Genomic DNA, 25,702 nt, shown 5'->3' with positions numbered 1-25,702 from the left:
GGAAGTGGAGCTGAGTCCATGATCATATCAGCCATGATCTTATTGAATGGCAGAGCAGGCTCGAGGAGCCAAATGACCTAATCCTACTCCTATTTCTTAAGTTCTTATACAGGTGAGAAGAGTCCCAAGTTTAATTTCCAGCTTGTGCTTTAATTTCCAGCCTGAGTTGAGTTCGGTGATCTCACCTAAAGTGCTTTCAGGAGAAATTATGGAGTTAACTTACCTTAGCTATCCAAGTCAGGTCGTTGAAATGGGTTCTGCACTGCAGAGCACTCTTTGGGGTCAGCGAACCAGAGCCACAGCAACCTCTCGCCACAAGGTGATAACATGCAAGGGTATTAATCATCAGTGTGTAGTAATACAGGCTGTAACCTTATTAAAAAATAATCCACATCAGATCACCATTCTATGCTCGGTAATCTGTTTCTCTAAATCATACCTGTCTGAACCATACTTCAATCTTTGCCTCCAATTCATGGATATGGCGAATCACTTTGCAGACAAATGGTAATGAAGTTTTCACCCAATCATAGTTATGGCATGCAGAGGAACCGAGATGGTGTGAACCGTTGTTCATCCCTTGGTAGGAAAAAAAAATGTCTATAATGAATAGCCAGCAATAGTACTCCACGTATGCAGACATGATGGCCTAAACTTACTGGCTGTAATTTGGACAACCCTGTTCTACACTATATCATAATATGAATTACCAACAAGTGCTATAAGGTACACTTAATTTAATCACAACTTTTAGACAAGACTAACTCAATACAATATAAAAGTTCATCACCAATAACATACCATGGTTATCTGGGCACCATAAGTATAGTTTGCCTAGTCACATGTTCTATAGAACAAATATTTCATAGCATTTTACAGTACCATTCTCGCCCGGCCCTTTTCTGCACCACCCTCATAGCTTTGCCGCTTCCTTTTGCTAATTTTCTCAGCCAAATCTAAACTGTACTATTCTGGGGTATGTGGAGGACTCAGCCCAATGGCTCTCCAATTTAATATCTGTCTATAAATCAGTCAACCTTACTAAAGCTAGACATTGAATCAGGGAGACTCCCCATACAAGTTCAAAATGCCCCATGTAGCAAGTGGCAGCCAAAATTTATCTGTGTTAAGTGATAGAGTCATTATATTAATAATAGTATAGCCTGAAAATTTGGCCTATATGTTACATTTATATTATACAGACAACTCTCGATTATCCGTACACAGATCTAACGGAGAACCCGCTGCAACGGCACACGCCCGACCACACGCCTGACCCAGCCGGATTTATCTTTCCACTGAAGTCTGATACTGCCCGTTTTATTGACCACCGCCCCCCCGCCCCCCCACACCCAAGTTGAATTTTATCGAGTTGTGTTTATCTAATCTCTGCACATCTGAAACCGTGCGCTTATCGGGGATATTTTAACACTTGGCCAGAGTGTAAATCGGACGATGCGTGGTTGAATGGCTGTTACACATCTCTCCTGATTTTCGGACGCCAGAAGCGATTCCGTTTGCACTCTCACCAAAAGTTTAAATGAAACGCATTGTAATGTTAAAGGAAGATTTCTTAATAGTAGTCGACGGGAAAGGAAAGGGCCGTTGCTGTTTGTGTTGCTAAATAAACATGCATGGCTCGGATGGGGACCCTGCATGCTGACACCGTCCGGCTGTCTGTGCTCTTTCTCCGCCGACCGATGATGGTCTCACTTTTTCATAAAATGCATTTACAGCGATACACATCTATACAAGTTGATAACACCAGTCATAACATGTTGGTTGTGCAGAAAGGAACTAAGAAATAAAAAAGATTTCAGGAAGCAAGCAAGACTGATAGAAAATGTACTCGATTGTACTCGCCCTAGCGACAAAATCGTTTCCCCGGAATAGCCTGATCCCCGAGGGCCCCGGATAATCGAGAGTTGCCTGTATATTACATTTCTGCTACAACTTTTTAATATAGTTGCATTCTGAAACTCAGTGTATATTAATTAAATTCAGCCGGTATCATAGTTCCCAAAGTTCCTAATGATCTGGAGACGAGAGTTCAAATCCCACCATGGCAGCTGAGGAATTTAAATTCAGTTAATTAAATAAATCTGGAATAAAAAGCTAGTACCAGTGGTGTCCTTGTAACTATCAGATTGTCGTAAAAACCCTTCTGGTTCACTAGTGTCCTTTAGGGAAGGAAATCTGCCGCCCTTACCCGGCCTCACCTATATCTGACTCCAGACCAACAGCAATGTGGTTGACTCTTAACTGCCCTCTGAAATGGCCCAGCAAGCCACTCAGTTAAGAGCAATAAATGTTGGCTTTGCCAGCGACGCCCATATCCCGAATGAATGAATAAAAGAAAAATTCATGCAGGTAGGTCGGATTGGAACAACGATAGGATATGTGAAGAGAAAAAGATTAGTGAAGACTAATGTAAGTCCCTTGCAGTCAGAATCAGGTGAATTCATAATGAGGAACAAGGAAATGACAGACCAATTGAACAAATACTTTGGTTCTGTCTTCACTAAGACACGAATAACCTCCCGAAAATAATAGGGGACCGAGGGTCAAGCAGAAAGGTGGAGCTGAAGGAAATCCTTATTGGTCAGGAAATTGCGTTAGGGAAATTGATGGGATTGAAGGCCGATAAATCCCCAGGTCCTGATAGTCTGCATCCCAGAGTACTTAAGGGAGTGGCCCTAGAAATAGTAGATGCATTGGTGGTCATTTTCCAACATTCTATGGACTCTGGATCAGTTCCTATCGATTGGAGGGTAGCTAATGTAACCCCACTTTTTAAAAAAGGAGGGAGAGAGAAAACAGGGATCATAGATTGGTAAGCCTGACATCGGTAGTGGGGAAAATGTTGGAATCAATTATTAAAGATGTAATGGCAGCACATTTGGAAAGCAGTGAAAGGGAAATCATGCTTGACAAATCTTCTAGAATTTTTTGAGGATGTAACTAGTAGAGTGGGCAAGGGAGAACCAATGGATGTGGTGTATTTGGACTTTCAAAAGGCTTTTGACACGGTCCCACACAAGAGATCGATGTGCAAAATTAAAGGTATTGGGGGTAATGTAGTGACATGCATAGAGAACTGGTTGGCAGACAGAAAGCAAAGAGTAGGAATAAACGGGTCCTTTTCTGAATGGCAGGCAGTGACTAGTGAGGTACCGCAAGGTTCAGTGCTGGGACCCCAGCTATTTACAATGTACAGTAATGATTTAGATGAAGGAATTGAATGTAATATCTCCAAGTTTGCAGATGACACTAATCTGGGTGGTAGTGTGAGCTGCGAGGAGGATGCTAAGAGTCTGCAGGGTGATTTGGACAGATTAGTTGAGTGGGCAAGTGCATGGCAGATGCAGTATAATGTAGATAAATGTGAGGTTATCCACTTTGGTGGTAAAAACAGGAAGGCAGAATATTATCTGAATGGTGACAGATTAGGAAAAGGGGAGGTGCAACGAAATCTGGGTGTCATGATACATCAATCATTGAAAGTTGGCATGCAGGTACAGCAGGCAGTGAAGAAGGCAAATGGCATGTTGGCCTTCATAGCGAGAGGATTTGAGTATAGGAGCAGGGAGATCTTACTGCAGTTGTACAGGGCCTTGGTGAGGCCACACCTTGAATATTGTGTACAGTTTTGGTCTCCTGATCTGAGGAAAGACATTTTTGCTATTGAGGGAGTGCAGCAAAGGTTCCCCAGACTGATTCCCAGGATGGCAGGACTGACATATGAAGAAAGACTGGATCGATTAGGCTTGTATTCACTGGAATTTAGAAGAATGAGAGGGATCTCACAGAAACATATAAAATGCTGACGGGATTGGACAGGTTAGATGCAGGAAGAATGTTCCTGATGTTGGGGAAGTCCAGAACCAGGGGTCACAGTCTAAGGATAAGGGGTAAGCCATTTAGGACCTAAGTGAGGAGAAACTTCTTCACTCAGACAATTATGAATTTGTGGAATTCTCTATCACAGAAAGTTGTTGAGGCCAGTCCGTTAGATATATTCAAAAGGGAGTTAGATGTGACCCTTATGGCTAAAGGGATCAAGGGGTATGGAGAGAAAGCAGGAATGGGGTACTGAAGTACATGATCAGGCATGATCATATTGAATGGTGGTGCAGGCTCGAAGGGTCGAATGGCCTACTCCTGCACCTATTTTCTATGTTTCTATGATATTCACATTTTTAAGAGACCCATGAATTGTCACTTTTGTTTATTGTTCCTTTATGTTATTGTTATAGTTGCCAATCGTGCAATCTGACCTTTACTCAATGTTCCATGTGTATTATTGTGCTCTTCAGCTTGAGCTTCAGCATCATGCCAGTTTGAATCCTGCTTGCCAGTGCCATTACTCGTACTTTCTGAAGGTATATAAATGCAAGTTGAATGGTAGAAGAGTGAGGATTTGAGTGTTTCTTTGCTTTTTCCAAAATACTTACAAACAAATTGATGATTGAATTCTCAGAGTTGTTTCAGGCATGTCTCATTTAAAGTATTAACACATTTTCTATTACAAAGTGCTCAGTCAAACAAGATCCTCGATTAATATATCTCTGCCAAGCATCAGTTATGGTTTCTTTGTTTTTCGAACATCAACAAAGATTGTTATTGAGAATGCATTTGTTTTTCCTCAATCAAAATATTAGCAATTCAGTTAAAAAATTTTCTCTTCTGAACCAATTTTGGGGATTAATGGAATTTGAATCAAAAACTAGAAAACTGCATATTAATGAACTTTTGAGAATTTTGGCCATGTCTCGCAGATGACATTTAGAGGCCAAAATTTCCCTTTTCTATAAGAGCCGTGACCGCCTCAAAGAGGTAGCCACGGGTCGGTAAGGACTCACCGCTCGATCGGCGCGGAGGGGCTGCCATTTTGAAAATTGGCCTCCTTTATTTTTGGAGAGGTCTACGGGACCAACCCAGCCGTCTTCCCACCCAGTCGGGCATGCACCAACTCCTTACCGACTGGCGGCAACCCCCTTCCGCCCCGCGTGGGAAATTGCCGCCACCGGATTGGCTGCCGCTCGGTGCCCCCGACAGGAAGCTTCTTGTGGCTGGGTGGGGCGTCCGCCCTTAAAGGGGAGGGCGCACTGCAGTGGCCGCCATTTTATTGTAATTGTCAGCTGATTGCCAGATCGACCCGACAATAGTGGCCACAAGTTCAGCCAAGCCGCCAATAGGTAGCCTGGCATCCCCGCTTGGGTACCGGGCTGCTGGCCCGGCCAAAACCCTCCCTGGTGTCCCAATGTTTGCGACTAAAGTGCCTGCAGAGTTTGCAGCGGCCCCCCACTTTAACTGAAGAGGAAGGATGTTGTGATGTGACAGCGCAACGCGCTGATGACTCGGAGCAACAGCCGTTCCAACCCGCCCGCACTTTTGCCACGCTGACGACATCACATTCGTCCCGCTGCAAATAAAAAAATAAAGAGCTGAATTTCACTGGATTCTCTGCCGTGAAAACACTTAAAAAATGGTAAGTGTGCTCCGTTTGGGGCAGAGGGCAATTTCGGCCCCTTAATGCAGATAAATGTATTATTATACATGCTGGTGGGGCTAAAGCGTGTACATACAATACTGGCTCCAAACTAAAATCTATTGAGTGGCAAAGAGTCCTAGGCATTAAGTGCTCGAGTTTCTAAAGGTTCACGGTCAGTACTGCGATGCTACGAAAACTAAAAACGATAGCACCCGAAAATGGATGCAGGTATTGCGTTGCACGATTAGCCTGTGCCAGTTGAGTCCAATGCAGGCAGCACGTAAACTTCATGCTGCCTGCTACTTAAATGATAGTAACATGCAGCCCAGCTCTGAACGCGCTGTTGAGTAGCTGCACACCTCAGCGGAGGGCTCAAATTTGTGCGAGGCTAGCACCACTTAAAGCCAGCCTGCACCACTTAAACATAGAAAGTCGGTGCAGGAATAGGCCATTCGTCCCTTCGAGGCTGCACCACCATTCAATATGATCATGGCTGATCATGCAACTTCAGTACCCCAGTGGATTCTGGCTGGAGCAGGTGCTGGAAGTGGCTGGGGAAGAAATTCTGAGCAGGAAGAATATGTACTAATGGCACAACAGGGGGGAGAGTGGGTGCCAAGATTTTCCGATGCAGCACTGGAGGCCTTGATGCAGGAGGTAGACAAAAGGAGAAAGGTAGGTCCTCTATCCACAGGGAGCCAGGATGCCCTCTAAATAAACAGTGAGAAGGCAATGGGAGCAGATAGCAGTCACAGTCAATGCCAGCAGTGTAGCACCGAGGACCTGAATCCAGTACCGCAAGAAGTTTAAATAACCTCACACAAGTGGTCAAGGTCAGTGAATTCATCTTCAAATGCCACAACATTATAACTGAACCACTGAGCTCACACATTGCTCAATTCACCACCCCGAAACCCTGCTTCATCCACCGACCAAAAAAATCTCTATCAATCACGACTCTTACCTCACATTCATAACTTCACCTCACCCTCTCACATTTAGCACTGCTGCAAGCTTCATACCTACATCACACACTGCCAGTGATTCATTCGTGACAGCCATATTACCCAAACACATTGCACCACACTCACTGACATACTTCCCTCTCTCTTGCAGGACAAGGTGGCCCATAATTAGAGGTAGCAGGGGCTACCCGCAGGGAGTCAAGTACTCCTGCAAGACCCAACCCACATGGAGGAGACAGTGCTGGAGGTTACTGGAGCGACCATCGCTGAGCCCGTGGCATAACTAACCTTCCTTCTCACCTCCCACTTTCCCCTCATTCCATAAGCTCTTCTGATTTGCAAGATGCAGATGATGTAAGCATGCATTTTTTGCTTTCCCCCCACCTCAAACCTACACTTGTGCCTTTCTCTTTTCAGATAGCCAAGAACTGCAACCTGGCCTGGCAGTGATGGAAGAGCAAAAACTGGAAGCAGAATAATGCAGTGATGCTGAAAACATGGCACCGTCACTTGATTTCACACTTGCAGCTACCAGCTCAGATATTGACACTCCTCGTACTTTAGAGGATAGCTTATACTGAAGATCTGGACGTGGCGAGACACCAGGCACAGGTGGCCTGCAGCCAGATCAGGGGGCAAGGGAAACGCAGGTGCCAGTTCCCCAGAGAGCGAGGTCGCACACGAGTTTTGCTGCAGAGCAGTCAGATGAGGACTTCAATGGGGTGGGTCTACAGAAGGCGGCTGATGGGTGTGCACAATGCAATGCTTGGTGCATTGGCAAATTGCTGGACTGTTCGGACACTCTGCAAGCCCCTTTCAACACTAGTAACCACAGCCATGTTGGCAGCAGTAGCCTGCGCGCAATGTCAAGGAGCATGGAGGAGTCAGCACCAACCTTGCACAGGACTTTGTGCAGAGCTTGGAGCCCATCCTTTCCAGCATGGAAGTGATGGCCATCTACATTAGCGCACTTGTGGACCCAACCACAGTGCAGCATCAGCATTGATGGCCGATGTCTCAGCTTCCATTGCAGCATAAGCAGAACTCACCCAACATCTGGGTGCTGCAGAGGAAGCTCAGACCTCTGTCATGCATGCTCAGACAGCTGTCACACAAGCAGCTACTGCTGCCAACATGGCTGCTGTTACCAGTGTTGAAAGGGGCTTACAGTGTGTCACAGCAGTCCAGCAATTTGACCTCCAACAGATTACCAGGATTGTTGAAGCGCCACCCTGAAGGAGTGGCAGTAGCTCCATGGATCCTGAACCTGCTTTCCTCTCTCAGGATGACAGCATTCACCCTCCCACCATTGCCACACTGTCATTGCCCTTGCTTTTGCCTGTCAGCCAGCCAGCGCGGACTGTTGCTGTCCATGCCGAAGTCAGGCCTTCTAGGCCTAGAGCTGCTAGAATTCATCTTTCAAGGCCCTCCGAGTCTCCTCTACTGAAAGTCAGCAGTCTTCCACCAGCCATGCTGCAGCCACTGGGGTTGCACTGCGTAGAAGCACTAGGCTAGGCAAAGGCACATGGAAGACAGGCACGAAGGGAATGCCCAAGGGCGATTAGTTGACTTTGGTATGTAATATTGGATGGTTTGATTTATAAATTTGGTTTGCAATGTTTGTTTTGTGGTGGCTTTTGTTATGTATTGTCCAGGTACATTAAATGTATAGCGCGCCACAGGAGGCGCTGTGGTGGGAGACCCAATAGTACCTGCAAGACAGAGTATAAAAGTTTGCCCACCACACCTGAGAGGCACTCTGGAGTTACAAAATAAAGGACTAAGGTCACAGCAGTTACTACAACACCAGACTGTGTGGAGTCAGTGATTTGAGTGCTACATACATCACAAATTGCCGACGAGGACACGGACGAGCTTCACGCAACCATGGCTACTCTGGGCTCGCTAAAGGATTTTAAAGGTAATGACTGGGAGGCCTTTACGGAAAGGCTCGAGTACTACTTTATAGCAAACGACCTGATGGGGGACACAAACGCACTGAGAGAGAATCGTAAGGCGATACTGCTATCCAGTTGTGGCGATGAGGTTTACTGTCTCGTCAGAGATTTACTGGCACCCGCAAGCGCCAAGGTCAAGTCATATGAGCAGCTGATTGAACTTATTCGTGACCAACTGAAACCGAAGGAGAGCATCCTCACGGCCAGGCACAAATTCTACCACCACTGCAGACCCGAGGGCCAGGATGTCACCAAATATGCTGCGGACATCAGGAGACTCGCGGCGCCGTGCGATTTTGGCACACACCTCGACGAGGCGTTGCGAGACATTTTTGTTATGGGGATTGGCCATGAGGGTCTCCTTCACAAGCTGCTAGCCACTACAGTCAGTCTGCAGCAAGCCATCAACATCAGCCGGGCATTTATGACCTCGACTTGCAGCACCATGCAGATGATCCACACAGTCTCGAACCCGACAGGCACTATCCACAGGATAGCGCCCGTCATAGACAAAACTGCAGAATGTGGCTCTGCCCAGGGCAGAGAGCACGGACCTTAGGGTCCTGGAGCTCAGAGTCCGCCGAGAGGGGCTAATCGAGTAGCACCATGCCGGCGCTGCGGAGTATACGTGCAATACCTGCCACACGAAAGGCCACCTTCACCGTATGTGCAAAAGAAACACGACTCACCATGTGGCTGTGGAGATGGTAGATGATCTACCATCCAGCGAGGAGCAGGTAGAAGAAGATGATGCGTTTGGACTGTATATGTGTACCGACGATTCGGCCCCAGTGATTATGGAAGTCAAGATTAACGGAGTCCCAGTGAGTATGGAAGTTGACACCGGATCGGGTCAGTCGCTGATGAGTCAGGAAACTTTTGATAAACTGTGGCACTCCGGAGCTGAGTTTCGCAGCCAAAGCCCTGGATTCAAGAAGGCAGCCATTCACTTCCTTCTCAGGGCAACTGGGATGTTCTAATAAATGCAGCCTTGCCAGCATAACCCATGTCTCAAAAACAAATAAAATTAAAGTTTAGTTATTTAATAGAGGTTTACTAATGGATAGCTCTAGATCAAAATATTTTTGTCTTTTGTATCTTATGTTTTTAATCACAGTCAAACCTTGTAAGTCACCCATACTCACTAGATTGAAGGTAAAAGCCACTGCTGTAAATTTTTTCAAATAGTGTTTTGAGAGATTTGATTGGGTTGCCTTATTTTTTTTTATTCATTATTGACTGTTTTCATATTCCCTTATTATTCTACTTGCCTCAATTTTAATAGGCGTGGCCTTGAAATTGGTTTACCTGCGACAACAGGCGCGAAGATCCCGACGCGCTAGCAACCTGTTCGGAGGACTGCAGACAGCACACAAACTTCGTGTTGCCTGCTGATTATCATGATTGCAGCATTCAACCCAGCAATGAACATGGTGCTTAGTGAACTCTCAGCGGAGGCACAAGTCCATGCAAAGCTAGCACCAATTAAAGCTTGTACTACTTAAAGGTAGTCTGGACCTCTTAAACGGAGGTGCATTCTGCCTACAGCAGCTCATTGAACTGGTTGGGGAAGACAGTGGTAAGAATTTATTAATGATGGCACAACAGGGCAGAATGCGTGCACCGAGGTTCTCCAATGCAGCACTGGAGGCCATGGTGCAGGAGGTCAACTCGAGGAGGGAGATTGTCTTTTCACAGGGTCCAGGAGGTCCTCCTGGCAGCAGACAAAAGTTCAATGGGAGCATATAGCCAATGTGGTGAATGCCAGCAGTGTTGCCCCGAAGACGTGGACTCAATACAGGAAGAAGTTTAATGACCTCACACGAGTAGTCAAGGTCAGTGAATTCATCTTCAAATGCCATATCCCACCAGCTGCACCACTAGTCTCACACACTGCTCAATGCACCATACCTCCATTACTCACCTACCAACAATCTCTACCAAACACAACTCATACCTCACATTCATAGCTTCACCTCACCCTCACATATTACCACTGCTACAAGCATCACACCCAAATATCACAGCTTGCACATACTGCCAGCTGTTCAACCATGACAGACACATCACCCAAACACATTGAACCACACTCACTGACACATTTCCCATTCTCTTGCAGAAAAATATGGTATATAACCAGCGCCAGCAGAATGTAACCGGTGGGGGACAGGCTCGCCTGCATCACCTCACTTCCTTAGAGGAGATAGTGCTGGCCATTCTTGGGGTGGGCATGGCTGAGCCCGTGGATAGTGGCGGGTTGAAAGAGTACAAGGTGCTGGTCTCCTCATAGGTTACCCTCCTTCTCACATCCCACTTCCCCCTCATCCCACAATCTCTTCTGATTTACAATCTACAATGGTGTCAGCATGCACCTCTTGCTTCCCCCCCCACCCCCTCCCTCACCATAACCCTATCCTTATCCCTTTCTCATTTTAAATACCCAATAAATCCAACCTGCCCAGCCAGTGCTTATACAAGAAAAGGGAGAGGAAAGTGATGAAGATGAAGAAAAACTTTCACTCGATCTGAAATTCGCAGTCACCAGATCAGATAATGGCACTGCGTGGAGTTAAGAGGGTAGCTTAGAAGCAGGATCGGCACATGGTAAGTCACCGGGCATGAGTGGGCTGCAACCAGGGCAGGCGTAAAGGGTGGCTTGGGTGCCAGCTCGATGCCGCACCAGAATTCTGCTGCAGAGGATTCAGATGAGGACTTCGATGGGGCGGTCTACAGAAAAACACTGATGAGTATGCACAACAAAATGCTTGGTGCATTGGCAGGCCTGTCAGAAAGTCTGAGTGCAATATCAAGGCGCATGGACTTGTCCGGCATCAACCTTGCACAGGGCTTTGCACAGAGCTTGGTGCCCATCCTTTTAAGCATGGAAGATGTGGGCAGATCCATCAGTGCACTTGTGTACCCAACCAACAGGCAGTGTCTGATAGCTGATGTCTCTGCTTTCAATGCAGCACAAGCACAAGCCACTCGACATCCGAGTGCTGCAGTGGAAGCTCAAACTGAAGTCATGCAAGTTCAGTTTGCTGCCACGCAAACTCAGACTGCTCCATAGTGGCTAGGTTTACCAGTGCAGAAAGGGGCTTGCAAGGTGTCACAGCATTCCAGGAATCTGTCTTGCAACAGATGGCTAGAAATGTTGAGGCACTGCCCCGGGGGAGTAGCAGTGACTCCATGGAGGACAAACCGGATATCCTCTCTCAGGATGACAGCATTTATCCTCCCACCACTGCCACTCCACCAGTGTTTTTGCTTTGCCTGTCAGCCAGCCAGCCCAGACTGATGGCGTGCATGCTAACTGGTGCAGTCTGCAGCCGGGCCTTCTAGGCCCAGAGGTGCTGGAGGTCCTCCTGCAAAGCCATCTGCAGTCTCCCCCACTGAAAGTCAGCAGCCTTCCAAAAGCCATGCTATAGCCACTAGGGTAGCACTTTGTAGGAGTACATGGACAGGCAAAGGCACACTGAAGACAGGCATTAAGGGGAATGCATTAGGATGATTAGTTGACTTTGTTAGGTTATATTGGATTGATTGATGGATAAAGTTGGATTGGAATGTTTTTTTTGCGGTGGCTTTTATTTCAGCATTGTGGCCAAGATGATGCTGTGATGGCCAGTAACAGAAGGAAGATATGGTGTGGGACTATTGTTGATTGAGGAATTGAGGTTGTGTTCACTTGTACCACTTGTACCAATCACAGACAGCCCGAGCGGAAAAGGGCTATCTAGGTTGCCTCACTCCTTTCACTTCCTCCTCTTCTGCTTCCTCCTCCTCAGCTGGTCGCCGAATGGCTGACAGCAAGGGCTATGCCCTCATGATGGCGAGGTTGTGGAGCATGCAACAGACCATGAGGAGTCATGACACGCGTTCGGTTGAGTACTGCAGGGCTCCTCCACAGTAGCCGAGGCAGCGGAAGTGTTGTTTAAGCATGCCAATAGTCTGCTCCATAAGATTCCATGTAGCAGCATGGCTCTCATTGTATGCATACTGCCCACATTTGTTTGGGTTGCGGAGCAGAATCATGAGCCAGGTGGTCAGCAGATGGCCCTTGGTCACCTTCTGGTTTGTTGTGATAGCTCAAAGACTGGCACAGAATAAAAGCATCATGACTGCTGCCAGGATACCGGGCATTCACCATTATGATGTGCTGAGCATGGTCGCACACCAACTGCACATTCAGCGAGTAGTAACCTTTGCGATTGTAGTGCACCTCAGCATTTAGATACGGTGCCCACAAAGCCACATGTATGCAGTCGATGGTGCACTGCACCATGCGGAAGCCCGCTATCCTGGCAAAGCCACGAGCAAGCTCCGCCTGCTTCTCTCTGGTCACAGAGAGGGCAACGAAGTCCCCTCTCATGGCATAAAGAACTTCTGTCACCTCTCTTATGTAGCAGTGGAGATATTATAGATGTTGTCTGTTCCAGCCTGGAAGGAACCCGAAATGAAGAAATTCAGGACCGCTGTCACCTTCACAGCCACTGGCAGTGCTGTCCTTGCCCTGGTGTGAGGTTGCATGTCTGGCTGCAAGAGGTGACAGAGTTCTGTGAGAACTTCCTTCATAAAACACAGATGTCTCACACACTGCTCCTGGCTCAGGTTGAGGCAAGAGAATTGCTCTTGGTAGGTGGGTAAGATCTCCTGCTGAGAGCCCTTCTACTCTTCCTCCCACTGAGCTTCTTTTTCTCTGCCACTGCACCATCTCTCTGTCATGCTGCAGGCCAAGGGGGATGAGAGTTAGAGCACCCATGACTGGGAGCAAGTGGTCTGACCAGAACCCTTGAAGTCAGAAGCAAGGCTTTCTCCACTTGCAGCATCTCTCCCTGTCACCTCGCCAACTGTAAACAACTCTAGAAAGCTACACTTCCTCAAAAATTACACAGAGCTGGTAGAAATTAATCAGCAACAGACCAGAGAGTGGTTTATGATCCCTTTAAATATCGCTAGTAGGGGGCCTTTGCAGCTGCTGAACACATGTTCAGCTGTGCAAAGTTAACACAGAGCATTACTTTCAACGTTGAGGACAAAAATTGCAGCGCTGGCGTGAAATTAGCGTTGCATGCTGATTGGCATCACAATCTGCCTACTCTATCTACTTCTGGCGCAGGCTTCCAGCACCGACGCTATCACCCTCACCAAGTTGGTGTCCGGCACTGCCCGCAGCAGAATTGTGCACGCACTGCTCAGACGCCATTTTTGATGCAAAATGATACTCATAGCGCATAAACAACAGGCATTACGCAATTGAATTTCTAGGCCTATATCTCTTACCTTCTAATTTATGATTTACTCTTGTTTTAATTTGACCCAATCAACACAAAATGCTCTCCACAGATGCTGCCTGACCTGCTGAGTATTTCCAGCATTTTCTGTTTTTATTTCAAATTCCAGCATCCGCAGTATTTTGCTTTTGTAACACAAAATGAAATATGAGTGGCACATGACAGAAAGTGCAGGCAGGCATACATTTTTATTATTAATGTGTTTACCTCTTCCAACTGTATATGAACATCAAAAAATTAATACAACTATATATGTGCCTATACAGAACCAATCAATACAAGGTAATTCTATTCATCATCATCATAGGCAGTCCCTCAAAACGAGGATGACTTGCTTCCATGCCAAAAAGGGATGAGTTCACAGGAGTTTCAATGAAGGTCCAATATTCTAGATCCCAAACTACATCATGAAGGATGGAAGATGCCTGTGCTTGGAATTTTTTAACGTGTGGTGGCCGTTGCATACCAGCCATCACACGGGCTTGACAAAGCTAGGTGAATAGATGAATAGATGAATAGATGAAGTGGTTTAAAAGTTCTCATAGAAACATAGAAAATAGGTGCAGGAGTAGGCCATTCGGCCCTTCGAGCCTGCACCGCCATTCAATGAGTTCATGGCTGAACATGCAACTTCAGTACCCCATTCCTGCTTTCTCGCCATACCCCTTGATCCCCCTAGTAGTAAGGACTACATCTAACTCCTTTTTGAATATATTTAATGAATTGGCCTCGACAACTTTCTGTGGTAGAGAATTCCACAGGTTCACCATTCTCTGGATGAAGAAGTTTCTCCTCATCTCGGTCCTAAATGGCTTACCCCTTATCCTTAGACTGTGACCGCTATTCTGGACTTCCGCAACATTGGGAACATTCTTCCTGCATCTAACCTGTCTAAACCCATCAGAATTTTAAACGTTTCTATGAGATCCCCTCTCATTCTTCTGAACTCCAGTAAATACAAGCCCAGTTGATCCAGTCTTTCTTGATATGTCAGTCCCGCCATCCCTGGAATCAGTCTGGTGAACCTTCGGTGCACTCCCTCAATAGCAAGAATGTCCTTCCTCAAGTTAGGAGACCAAAACTGTACACAATATTCCAGGTGTGGCCTCACCAAGGCCCTGTACAACTGTAGCAACACCTCCCTGCCCCTGTACTCAAATCCCCTCGCTATGAAGACCAACATGCCATTTGCTTTCTTAACCGCCTGCTGTACCTGCATGCCAACCTTCAATGACTGATGGACCATGACACCCAGGTCTCGTTGCACCTCCCCTTTTCCTAATCTGTCACCATTCAGATAATAGTCTGTCTCTCTGTTTTTACCACCAAAGTGGATAACCTCACATTTATCCACATTATACTTCATCTGCCATGCATTTTCCCACTCATCTAACCTATCCAAGTCACTCTGCAGCCTCATAGCATCCTCCTCGCAGCTCACACTGCCACCCGACTTAGTGTCATCCGCAAATTTGGAGAGACTACATTTAATCCCCTCGTCTAAATCATTAATGTACAATGTAAACAGCTGGGGCCCCAGCACAGAACCTTGGCGGTACCCCACTAGTCACTGCCTGCCATTCTGAAAAGTACCCATTTACTCCTACTCTTTGCTTCCTGTCTGACAATCAGTTCTCAATCCATGTCAGCACACTACCCCCAATCCCATGTGCTTTAACTTTGCACATTAATCTCTTGTGTGGGATCTTGTCGAAAGCCTTCTGAAAGTCCAAATATACCACATCAACTGGTTCTCCCTTGTCCACTCTACTGGAAACATCCTCAAAGAATTCCAGAAGATTTGTCGAGCACGATTTCCCTTTCATAAATCCATGCTGACTTGGACCTATCATGTCACCTCTTTCCAAATGCGCTGCTATGACACCCTTAATAATTGATTCCATCATTTTACCCATTACTGATGTCAGGCTGACCGGTCTATAATTCCCTGTTTTCTCTCTCCCTCCTTTTTTAAAAAGTGGGGTTACATTGGTTACACTCCACTCGATAGGAACTGATCCAGAGTCTATGGAATGTTAGAAAATGACTGTCAATGCATCCACTATTTCCAAGGCCACCTCCTTAAGTACTCTGGGAAGCAGTCCATCAGGCCCTGGGGATTTATCGGCTTTCAATCCCATCAATTTCCCCAACACAATTTCCCGACTAATAAGGATTTCCCTCAGTTCCTCCTTCTTACTAGACCCTCTGACCCCTTTTATATCCGGAAGGTTGTTATTATTGAAACACAGGTATTTAGAACTATACGAGCAGGTTATTTTAGATTGATTGCTTGTCCGACATCCTGCACTGGATGAGCTGTTATTTCCTCCAACTAAATACTGGGAAGTCCAAAGTTATGGGAGGAATTTTAATGTTCAGATGCGCTGGGAGCGGGAGGCTTGGTAGCACGCGGGAAACCCGGAAGTCTGGGTCTCCGATGGGGCAGGGTGAGTTTTGGTTTGTAAGGGGGGGCTGATGGTGAGGGAGCTTGGATGGCTTGGGGAAAGCACTACTGCTCCTCCGGGCCCACAAGGAGTGCTCCACAAGGCTGTTCTCGCATCGCTGCAGGTTAAATCCGAGGCTTCCAGCCTCATCATATTTAAAGTACCAACTCGTCTCTCAGGATTCAGATTTTTAACACTTTACCCTCCAACTTGACCAAACCCCCCCCCCCCCCCAATTTTGGGGGTTAAAGTCCCTCCTTGTGTCTTCAATCGCCACCACAAACTCCATTCCCTAGTCGTTGCTGACATCCCTTTCCCTGACAACAGCCTGAGGCTAACCAGACCGTTTGCATCATTGGTATCGTATTTGACCCCGAGATGAGCTTCTGACCATATATCCGCTCCATCACCAAGACCACTTACTTCTTACTTCCACCTCCGTAACGTTGCCCGATTCCATCTCTGCCTTAGCTCATCAATTGCTGAAACCCTCATCCATGCATTTGTTACCTCGAGACACGACTATTCCAATGTTCTCTGGCCAGCCTCCCATCTTGTATCCTACATAAACTTGAGTTCATCCAAAACTCTGTTGCCTGTATCCTAACTCAAAACAAATCTCGTTTCCCGTAACCCCTGTGCTCGCTGATATACATTGGTTCTCGATTTTAAAATTCTCATCCTTGTTTTCAAATCCCTCCATGGCCTCGCCTTTCCCTATTTCTGTAACCTCCTCCAGCCATACAACCCTCTGAGATCTCTGCGTTTATCCAATTCTGGCCTCTTGCCCATTCCCGATTTTAATCACTCCCCCATTGGCAGCCGGGCTTCCGCTGCCTAGGCCCCAAGCTTTGGAATTCCCACTCTAAACCTCTCCACCTCACTCTCTCTTCCTTTAAGATGCTCCTTAAAACCTAACTCTATCTGTCCTAATATCCCCTTATGTGGTTTGTGTCAAATTTTGTTCAATAACACTCCTGTGAAACACCTTGGGATGTTTTACTATGTTAAAGGCACTAAATAAATGCAAGTTATTGTTGTTGATCTGTGAAAACAAGGTACCTACCTAGTGGTTGAGCAGATACTCGATTGTTAGACTGACTTAACGGTTGCACCTGTGCCATTATGTTCATGTATGTCGATTTGGTTCCTATTTATAAACACAAAGCAGGTTTCCTCTTAAAAATCATTGCATTAAAATTGAAGTGCTAATCTTCACTTCAATACTGATATTTGAATAGAATCATAAAATGATACAGCACAGAAGGAGGCCAATAGTGTACAATGTGTACAACTCATAGAACAACTTTAAGAACAATAATGTAGGTTTACCTCTTTCCTCCCAAAATTGAACGTATTATCAAGAATAAGAGAACTTTCACAGTATAAACAGAATGCCAGGCATAAATTAAATATTGTACCTGTATTCAACTCATGACCCATCAATAAAACTCATTTGTAATGTTGATGTTGGCTACTCAATTAATATTTCCAGTATTCAATGTCTACCTATAACATATCCTCTCTATGTGCAGTGGTGTACATTTCAATATTTATAGACTCATAGGATGATACAGCACAGGAGGACATCATGCCTGTGCCAGCTCTTTGGTAGAGCTATCCAATTAATCCCATTTCCCTGCTCTTTCCCTAGATCCATGTAAATGTTTTTTCTTCAAGTATTTATCCAATTCTCTTTTGAATGTTATTATTAAATCTGCTTCCACCACCCTTTCAGGCAGTGCATTCCAGATCACAACAACTCGTTGTGTAAAAAAAAATGTTCCTCAACTCACCTTTGGTTCTTTTGTCAATCACCTTAAATATGTGTCCTCTGGTTACTGACCCATCTGCCACTGGAGTTACTCCAAATTTACTCTACCAAAACCATTCATGATTTTGAACACCTCTATCAAATCTCTCTGCTCTATTATTGCTGAACTCGAAGTACATTTAAAATCCAAGAATCTGTGCCATATATTACAGCAAATATGTAATAACCAACCTCTGCCCACTTTCAAATGGCATGCTTTTAAATTAATAAATGGGAGATCAACATCAAACTATTTAAATATAGAGAAATAAACATTAAACTGAGTAGAATATGTTACAATTTTCACGAGAAGGAGGGGAAATTGTCAGATACAAATAAGTGCATCACTTTTCAGTTCACAATCTTGCATCGAACCTTGGTTAGACCACACTTGGAATACTGTACACAGTTATGATCTCCATAGGCATTGGTGAAGGTGCAAAAAAAGATTCACAAAGATGATAGCAGAACTGAGAGGTTATATTTATCAAGAAAGACTGAACAGGTTCAGGTTCTTTTCTCTAAAAAAAAGGCTGAGGAGTGACCTAATAAAGATCTTTAAGATAATGAAAGGATCTAATAGAGTAAGTGTTTCCACTTGGCATAATAAATCCTAAGGAATTCAGGAGAAACTTCTTTACCCAGAGAGTGGTAAGAATATGGAACATGCTACCACAGGGAGTAGTTGAGGCGGATAGCATAAATGATTTTAAGGGGAATCTAGATATGGCACAAGAGGGAGAACGAAATAGAAGGATATGTTGATGGAGTTAGATGAAGTAAAATGGGAGGAAACTCGTGAGGAACACAAACACCGGCATAGACCAGTTGGGCCCAATGGCCTGTCTATGTGTCGTACACTCGATGTACCAATCACTGTTTTGTCAAAGGCACAATCGAGGAACTTGGTCCACCCTCAAGGAAATGTTTCATTCAAACTACTTTTGGGGGTGGAGGGAGAAAAGATGGAAAATAACCCATTTAATTAAAGAAAAGTATGTCATAGAAGTAGCTAATCTCTGCAATTTCACTAATACTTACAGCACACGCCCTCTGACTACATCTTGCAGCTGTGAGCAGTCAGATCGCGCTGTATTTCTGCCGGTGAAACCGCTGAATGTTTAGGCTTCGCACTCAGACAATCCCCCGTTACCAGGCAGCGCCGGTATCCAGGCAACGGCGCCTCCAATACACCGAGACAGGGCGTGGCCACCCCTCCGACAGCCATCTTCTAAATATACACTAATTTCCAGTAAAGCGCACCTTTACGTACGAGAAATCATCGCACGAAAGTGATTCCCTGTCCACGTTCTCCGGCTTTTAACCTCAACTCTGTTCAATAATAACAATAAACGAATGATTCTAACAAGATATGAAGTCTCGTCGTAATTTCGCGAGAGGCGAGTTTTTTTGGAAAGGGGCAGCAGTGCGTGTGACCTTTGACTGGGGCGGCGCCAGGGACGCCGGGTATTGTATTGTTTTGGGTGGGCTGGGAGGAGGGGGATGGAAGAGCTGTCAGCTGGAGGGTGCAGGCAGGGGTAGCCGTGTACTGTATGTGTTAGTGTGATTGTTGTCTTCTAGTGTAGTCCTTTGCTCTTTGAGTGTCCCGTTTTTTTTCGCTCTTCCCTAAAATAAACAGTTCTGAGTGAAAAAGGAAAAAAAGAATGAAAGACAAAAGGAAAAAGAAGGACCGCACTTGGGCTGAGGCGGCCCGTTTGGTATGCCTTTTTTTTCTTCTTTTATTTTTAATCAAATCCAGGTCAGGTCAGAGCCCAGCGGATGCAGCAACTGCTGTTGTCTGCCTAGGGCTTTGTTTACTGAGTGTGCATCAACGAAACCGGGCTCTTGATTCCTAAACTTTTTTTTTAAAGATAATACAAAGAATCTTATAATTTTAAGATAATAAACTAACCTTCTAGAACCCAGTGGTATGTTAGTAGGTTGCAGTTTTATATATATTGTAAAAAAAAATGCAAACAATAAATTATTGGTGTTCTCAATCTTGTCTACAGTGTTTACACTTGATTACAATATTGATGTAATGAGCTGGATGATTAAAGAGCAAGCATGAATTTTAGCTAGTAAAAACAGATCATCCTTAAACTGTTATATGATATGGTAAGAGCAAATATTGTGCATGGTAGTACATATCCTGTTAGCATATTTCCATACAAAAACGCTCATTTTCTCCTGTCACTGAATACTGCCTCACTGCCATGTTTACATCACATTAACTAAGGCAAAGCCAAAATACAGCAGTGACAATAAAGTTTAAAACTCTTTAAACAGTTAGACAGAGATAGAAACAAATATAAGGTATCTTAAATATAATTTAACATTTTAATCTAATTTAATATAGCCAATAATTAGATTGATTTGGGTTGCTTTAGTACAATTTTTGGTAGCTATAGCCTTGCAGCACAGAAGATAACTGTAATTTAGCATAAAATGGCAGTCTCACTTAGAGAAAGATTACTAAAATGGAAACATTAACATTAGAACAGCAGAAGTCCAGAGGTTAGGAATGGAAGCACATTATTGGGCAGAGTAGAGAGAACTTTTCTCTGCATCTGGCTGTTTTACATCTGACCTGACTGCACTGGATACCCAAAACTGAAAGATTGTCTGTTCACCAGCACTGACAATATTTGCCTTTATAAGCACACAAATTCATCTCACAAAAAAATAATTGTCTTTGATTTAGCTGCATATAAGTTTCCCTCCAATTACTGTTGGATATTAGATTGTAAAATTGCATATCGGATTTGTGAAGGAAACTCAAGAAACAAAGTAATATTGGACTTCATATTCTGCAAGTTCAAGAAGTGGTTTTAATTTCAGGTAAAACATAATTTCCAAGTTCTGCACTTTAATTATACCACACATTAAATTTAGAGATGAAATGCAGCAAATAAAAGCTAGAAGGGTGGCAGACTGATTCAGACGTAATGTGGATTGAACCCTTAGTTTAGGTTGTACTGCTCAGATCACATTGCATAAAGCTCGTGGAACAGATCTGGTGAAATGGAAAGAGATCAGATTGAAATGCAGTAACGGAGCCGTCGCCAGATTAGAAGCTTAAGCATGCCCCGGTAAGAGGCCTTACATGAAATTCTTCAATTGAGGTTTAAATAATTCCATGAAGCTGTGGAAGAAATATTGAGACAGCGAGGAGAGAATGTGAGACCATAGTAAATGATAGATGAGCAAACACGATAGATTGAGAGTTACACTGATGACAAAAGGAGAGTCTTCTCAGGAAAGGGACAATAGAAGAAAGGGGTCAAGGTTTTCATTCTTTTGAGTTTTTTTAAATTTGAAATTCAAATGTCTTAAACATATCATTGGTGTTGTAAATTAGATTTATTTTAGATGTGAAATGGCTGTATAGTCAAAAGACGACTTCTCTGTGCATTCCTGAGTTTCCCCACCCCCATTTGTGAATGCATTACAGTCGGGAAAAAATTGTGGGCCTGATTGGACTTGATCGAATGCAAGTGTTCCAAAGAAATGTCTACAGAAAAATAAGCAACTTTTTCATTTCCACACGTAGTATGTAAGGTTGTATTGCAGTCTTGGTGGGCAGATGACTTCCTAAACTGCTTGAACATTACTGTGACAGTTTATGACCTGTGAATCCCTTAATTGTGTTACAGTCTCATAGGCTAGAAGATCTGCTGTTTGTGCTGTTTAGAAATTGGCATGTAGGTTATTTAATTATGTTGTTCATTCTCTGCATTATAGGTGATGGTGGTCATTATTGAAATTAAATACGACACTTACCCCTGCATTTAAACACCGCCTGGGTACAATCATCTCTTCTAAGATTTTGTAAGATAAAGTTTGTATACTATAAAATTTACAAGAAAGCTCACTGTCAATGCCATTTACTACAGTTACTAGTTTGACACTAGAACTTGCTTCAGAGTGGTACTGGTTGATGCTGTTGAGTTAAGCTACCAGCTCGACTTGACTGTATTTTGGAAAAGTAGAATTTGAGGCATAGCCATTTGAGCAGATATGTAAAATTCTGCTTGGAATACTAACTATGTTTTTAAAGCTAAAGAGTCAATTATCTTGTTAGCTCTTTACTATTATTAAAAACTCATTTGAGATTTTATTTTTTTTTAAATAAAGTTAAACAAGGTCAGATGCATTTTTGACATGCGTGGAAATGCATCTCTATGTTTAAACATCTCCAAACCAAATTACTGAGAAATCCACACGGGTAGAGTTTTTGATTACGTGATGTGGAGTGCATGCACTCTTGCCCATTGGGATACACCTCACTTGCCAAAATCCAGACAACTAAGGTACAAGTTGGCAGAACCAAGTGTGCGCAGTTGTGTTGCCAGCTAAAATTGCAGAGCCTACCAACACAGAGCATTGATAACGTTCTCACTGCTTTGGTTTTATAAATAACTTCAAAACTATAATGCATGGAATTTTACGAAAATATATCACTGCTTGAATATTGGATGCTAAAGTGCACTGTTTGACTATGCAGAGAAAATTGTATTTGGGTTCAGATATAGTATGCAGATAAATAAAGTTCAGAGCTCCCACTAGATGATCCAAATAGTTCTTAACTCAAAATAACACTTAAACCCCAGTGTAACATTTTTCATTTCCCACACTGATCATTATTGAGTAAAATTCGTCACATGCAATGGTGGTAGTTATTGCTGAATTAGAAACAGTTTTGTGTTGTCCACTCAGAACTGTATTAATTCAACTCCGATTCATTTCAGCAAAACCCTAGATGGTCATTCATAAAAAGCTAACTTTAATTTCATTAATACAATTTAAGATTCCAACCCATGTCCAAAACAGATAAACCACGTTGGGTACTGTTGGGAGATGACGACTCATCAGGGGAGGGCAGCAGCAGCCAAGTCCATGGCATCAGGAGGGCAGGAAAAAGAGTGGGAGAGCTATAGTGATAGGGGATTCTATTGTAAGGGGAATAGTTAGGCGTTTCTGCGGCCACAAACTAGACTCCAGGATGGTATGTTGCCTCCCTTTTGCAAGAGTCAAGGATGTCTCGGAGCGGCTGCAGCGTATTCTGGAGGGAGAGGGTGAACAGCCAGCTGCCGTGGTACATATAGGTACTAACGATATAGGTAAAAAATGGGATGAGGTCCTACAAGCTGAGTTTAGGGAGCTAGGAGTTAAATTAAAAAGTAGGACCTCGAAGGTAGTAATCTCAGGATTGCTACCAGTGCCACGTGCTAGTCAGAGTAGGAAGGGCAGGATAGCTAAGATGAATATGTGACTTGAGGAGTGATGCAGGAGGGAGGGATTCAAATTCCTGGGACATTGCAACTGGTTCTGGGGGAGGTGAGACCAGTACAAACCAGACAGTCTGAACCTGGGCAGGACCGGAACCAATGTCCTAGGGGGAGTGTTTGCTTGTGCTGTTGGGGCGGGGTTAAACTAATATGGCAGGGGGATGGGAACCTATGCAGGGAGACAGAGGGAAGTAAAATGGGGGCAGAAGCAAAAGATAGAAAGAAGAAAAGTAAAAGTGGAGGGCAGAGAAACCCAAGGCAAAAATCAAAAAGGGCCACATTACAGCAAAATTCTAAAGCGACAAAGTGTGTTAAAAAGACAAACCTGAAGGCTCTGTGCCTCAATGTGAGGAGTATTCGTAATAAGGTGGACGAATTAACTGCGCAGGCAGTTATGAATGAATATGATATAATTGGGATTACGGAGACATGGCTCCAGGGTGACCAAGGCTGGGAACTCAACATGCAGGGGTATTCAACATTCAGGAAGGATAGACAGAAAGGAAAAAGAAGTGGGTTGGCGTTGCTGGTTAAAGAGTAAATTAATGCAATAGTAAGGAAGGACATTAGCTTGGATGATGTGGAATCTGTATGGGTAGAGCTGCAGAATACCAAAGGGCAGAAAACGCTAGTGGGAGTTGTATACAGACCACTAAACAGTAGTAGTGAGGTTGGGGACAGCATCAAACAAGAAATTAGGGATGCATGTAATAAAGGTAAAGTAGTTATCATGGGCAACTTTAATCTACCTATAGATTGGGCGAATCAAACTGCTAGCAATACGGTGGAGGAGGATTTCCTAGAGTGTATTAGGGATGGTTTTCTGGACCAATATGTCGAGGAACCAACTCAAGGGCTGGCCACCCTAGACTGGGTGATGTGTAATGAGAAAGGACTAATTAGCAATCTTGTTGTGCGAGGATCATTGGGAAAGAATGACCATAATATGGTAAAATTCTTTATTAAGATGGAGAGTGACACAGTTAATTCAGAGACTAGGGTCCTGAACTTAAGGAAAGGTAACTTCGATGGTATGAGACGTGAATTGGCTAGAATAGACTGGCGAATGATACTTAAAGGGTTGACGGTGGATGGGCAATGGCAAACATTTAAAGATCACATGTATGACCTTCAACAATTGTACATTCCTGTCTGGAATAAAAATGAAACTGGGAAGGTGGCTCAACCGTGGCTAACAAGGGAAATTAGGGATAGTGTTAATTCCAAGGAAGAGGCATATAAATTGGCCAGAAAAAGCAGCAAACCTGAGGACTGGAAGAAATTTAGAATTCAGCAGAGGAGGACAAAGAGTTTAATTAGGAGGGGGGAAATAGAGTCTGAGAGGAAGATTGCTGGGAACATAAAAACTGACTGCAAAAGCTGCTTATAGATATGTGAAGAGAAAAAGATTAGTGAAGACAAACGTATATCCCTTGCAGGCAGAATCAGGTGAAGTTATAATGGGGAACAAAGAAATGGCAGACAAGGAAGACACAAATAACCTTCTGGAAATACTAGGGGACCGAGGGTCTAGCGAGAAAGAGGAACTGAAGGAAATCCTTATTACCGGTAGTCAGGAAATTGTGTTCGGGAAATTGATGGGATTGAAGGCCGATAAATCCCCAGGGCCTGATAGTCTGCATCCCAGAGTACTTAAGGAAGTGGGCCTAGAAATAGTGGATGCATTGGTGATGCATTTTCCAACAGTCTATCGACTCTGGATCAGTTCCTATGGACTGGAGGCTAGCTAATGTAACACCACTTTTTAAAAAAGGAGGGAGATAGAAAACGGGGAATTATGGACTAGTTAGCCTGACATTGGTAGTGGGGAAAATGTTGGAATCAATTATTAAAGATTAAATAGCAGCGCATTTGGAAAGCAGTGACAGGATCGGACCAAGTCAGCATGGATTTATGAAAGGGAAATCATGCTTGACAAATCTTCTAGAATTTTTTGAGGATGTAACTAGTAGAGTGGACAAGGGAGAACCAGTGGATGTGGTGTATTTAGACTTTCTAAAGGCTTTTGACAATGTCCCACACAAGAGATTAGTGTGCAAAATTAAAGCACATGCTATTGGGGGTAATGTATTGACGTGGATAGAGAACTGGTTGGCAGACAGGAAGCAGAGAGTAGGGATAAATGGGTCCTTCTCAGAATGGCAGGCAGTGACTAGTGGGGTGCTGCAGGGTTCAGTGCTGGGACCTCAGCTATTTACAATATACATCACTGATTTAGATGAAGGAATTGAGTGTAGTATCTTCAAGTTTGCAGATGACACTAAACTGGGTAGCGGTGTGAGCTGCGAGGAGGATGCTAAGAGGCTGTCTGGTGACTTGGACAGATTAGGTGAGTGGGCAAATGCATGGCAGATGCAGTATAATGTGGATAAATGTGAGGTTATCCACTTTGGTGGCAAAAACAGGAAGGCAGAATATT

General features: G+C 44.3%; 2 protein-coding genes across 7 annotated transcripts in view; one reads left to right on the top strand and one right to left on the bottom strand.

Annotated features, from left to right (window-relative positions):
- LOC139275532 (coiled-coil domain-containing protein 178) overlaps positions 1 to 19,264 on the bottom strand; it is an 846,828-nt gene extending 827,564 nt beyond the window's left edge. For 5 of the 6 annotated variants that reach the window (XM_070892705.1, XM_070892709.1, XM_070892736.1 and 2 more), the window contains exons 1-4: positions 19,013 to 19,264; positions 17,225 to 17,308; positions 4,278 to 4,376; positions 440 to 579 (exon numbers count right to left, since the gene is read on the bottom strand). In XM_070892705.1, the coding sequence (XP_070748806.1) occupies positions 440 to 579; positions 4,278 to 4,376; positions 17,225 to 17,291 (306 nt within the window). In that variant the 5' untranslated portion in view covers positions 17,292 to 17,308; positions 19,013 to 19,264. The remainder of the gene's footprint in view (positions 1 to 439; positions 580 to 4,277; positions 4,377 to 17,224; positions 17,309 to 19,012) is intronic. The other variant, XM_070892715.1, reaches the window with a different exon arrangement.
- Positions 19,265 to 19,495: 231 nt separating this feature from the next.
- LOC139275521 (putative Polycomb group protein ASXL3) overlaps positions 19,496 to 25,702 on the top strand; it is a 529,548-nt gene continuing 523,341 nt past the window's right edge. The window contains exon 1 of the mRNA XM_070892694.1: positions 19,496 to 19,689. Coding sequence (XP_070748795.1) covers positions 19,636 to 19,689 — 54 coding nt within the window. The 5' untranslated portion in view covers positions 19,496 to 19,635. The remainder of the gene's footprint in view (positions 19,690 to 25,702) is intronic.

This window comes from Pristiophorus japonicus, chromosome 1 (assembly GCF_044704955.1).
Source record: "Pristiophorus japonicus isolate sPriJap1 chromosome 1, sPriJap1.hap1, whole genome shotgun sequence".
Taxonomy (NCBI): Eukaryota; Metazoa; Chordata; class Chondrichthyes; family Pristiophoridae; genus Pristiophorus; species Pristiophorus japonicus.
The sequence above is the reverse complement of the archived record's forward strand: the minus strand, read 5'-3'. Positions and strand labels throughout refer to the sequence as shown.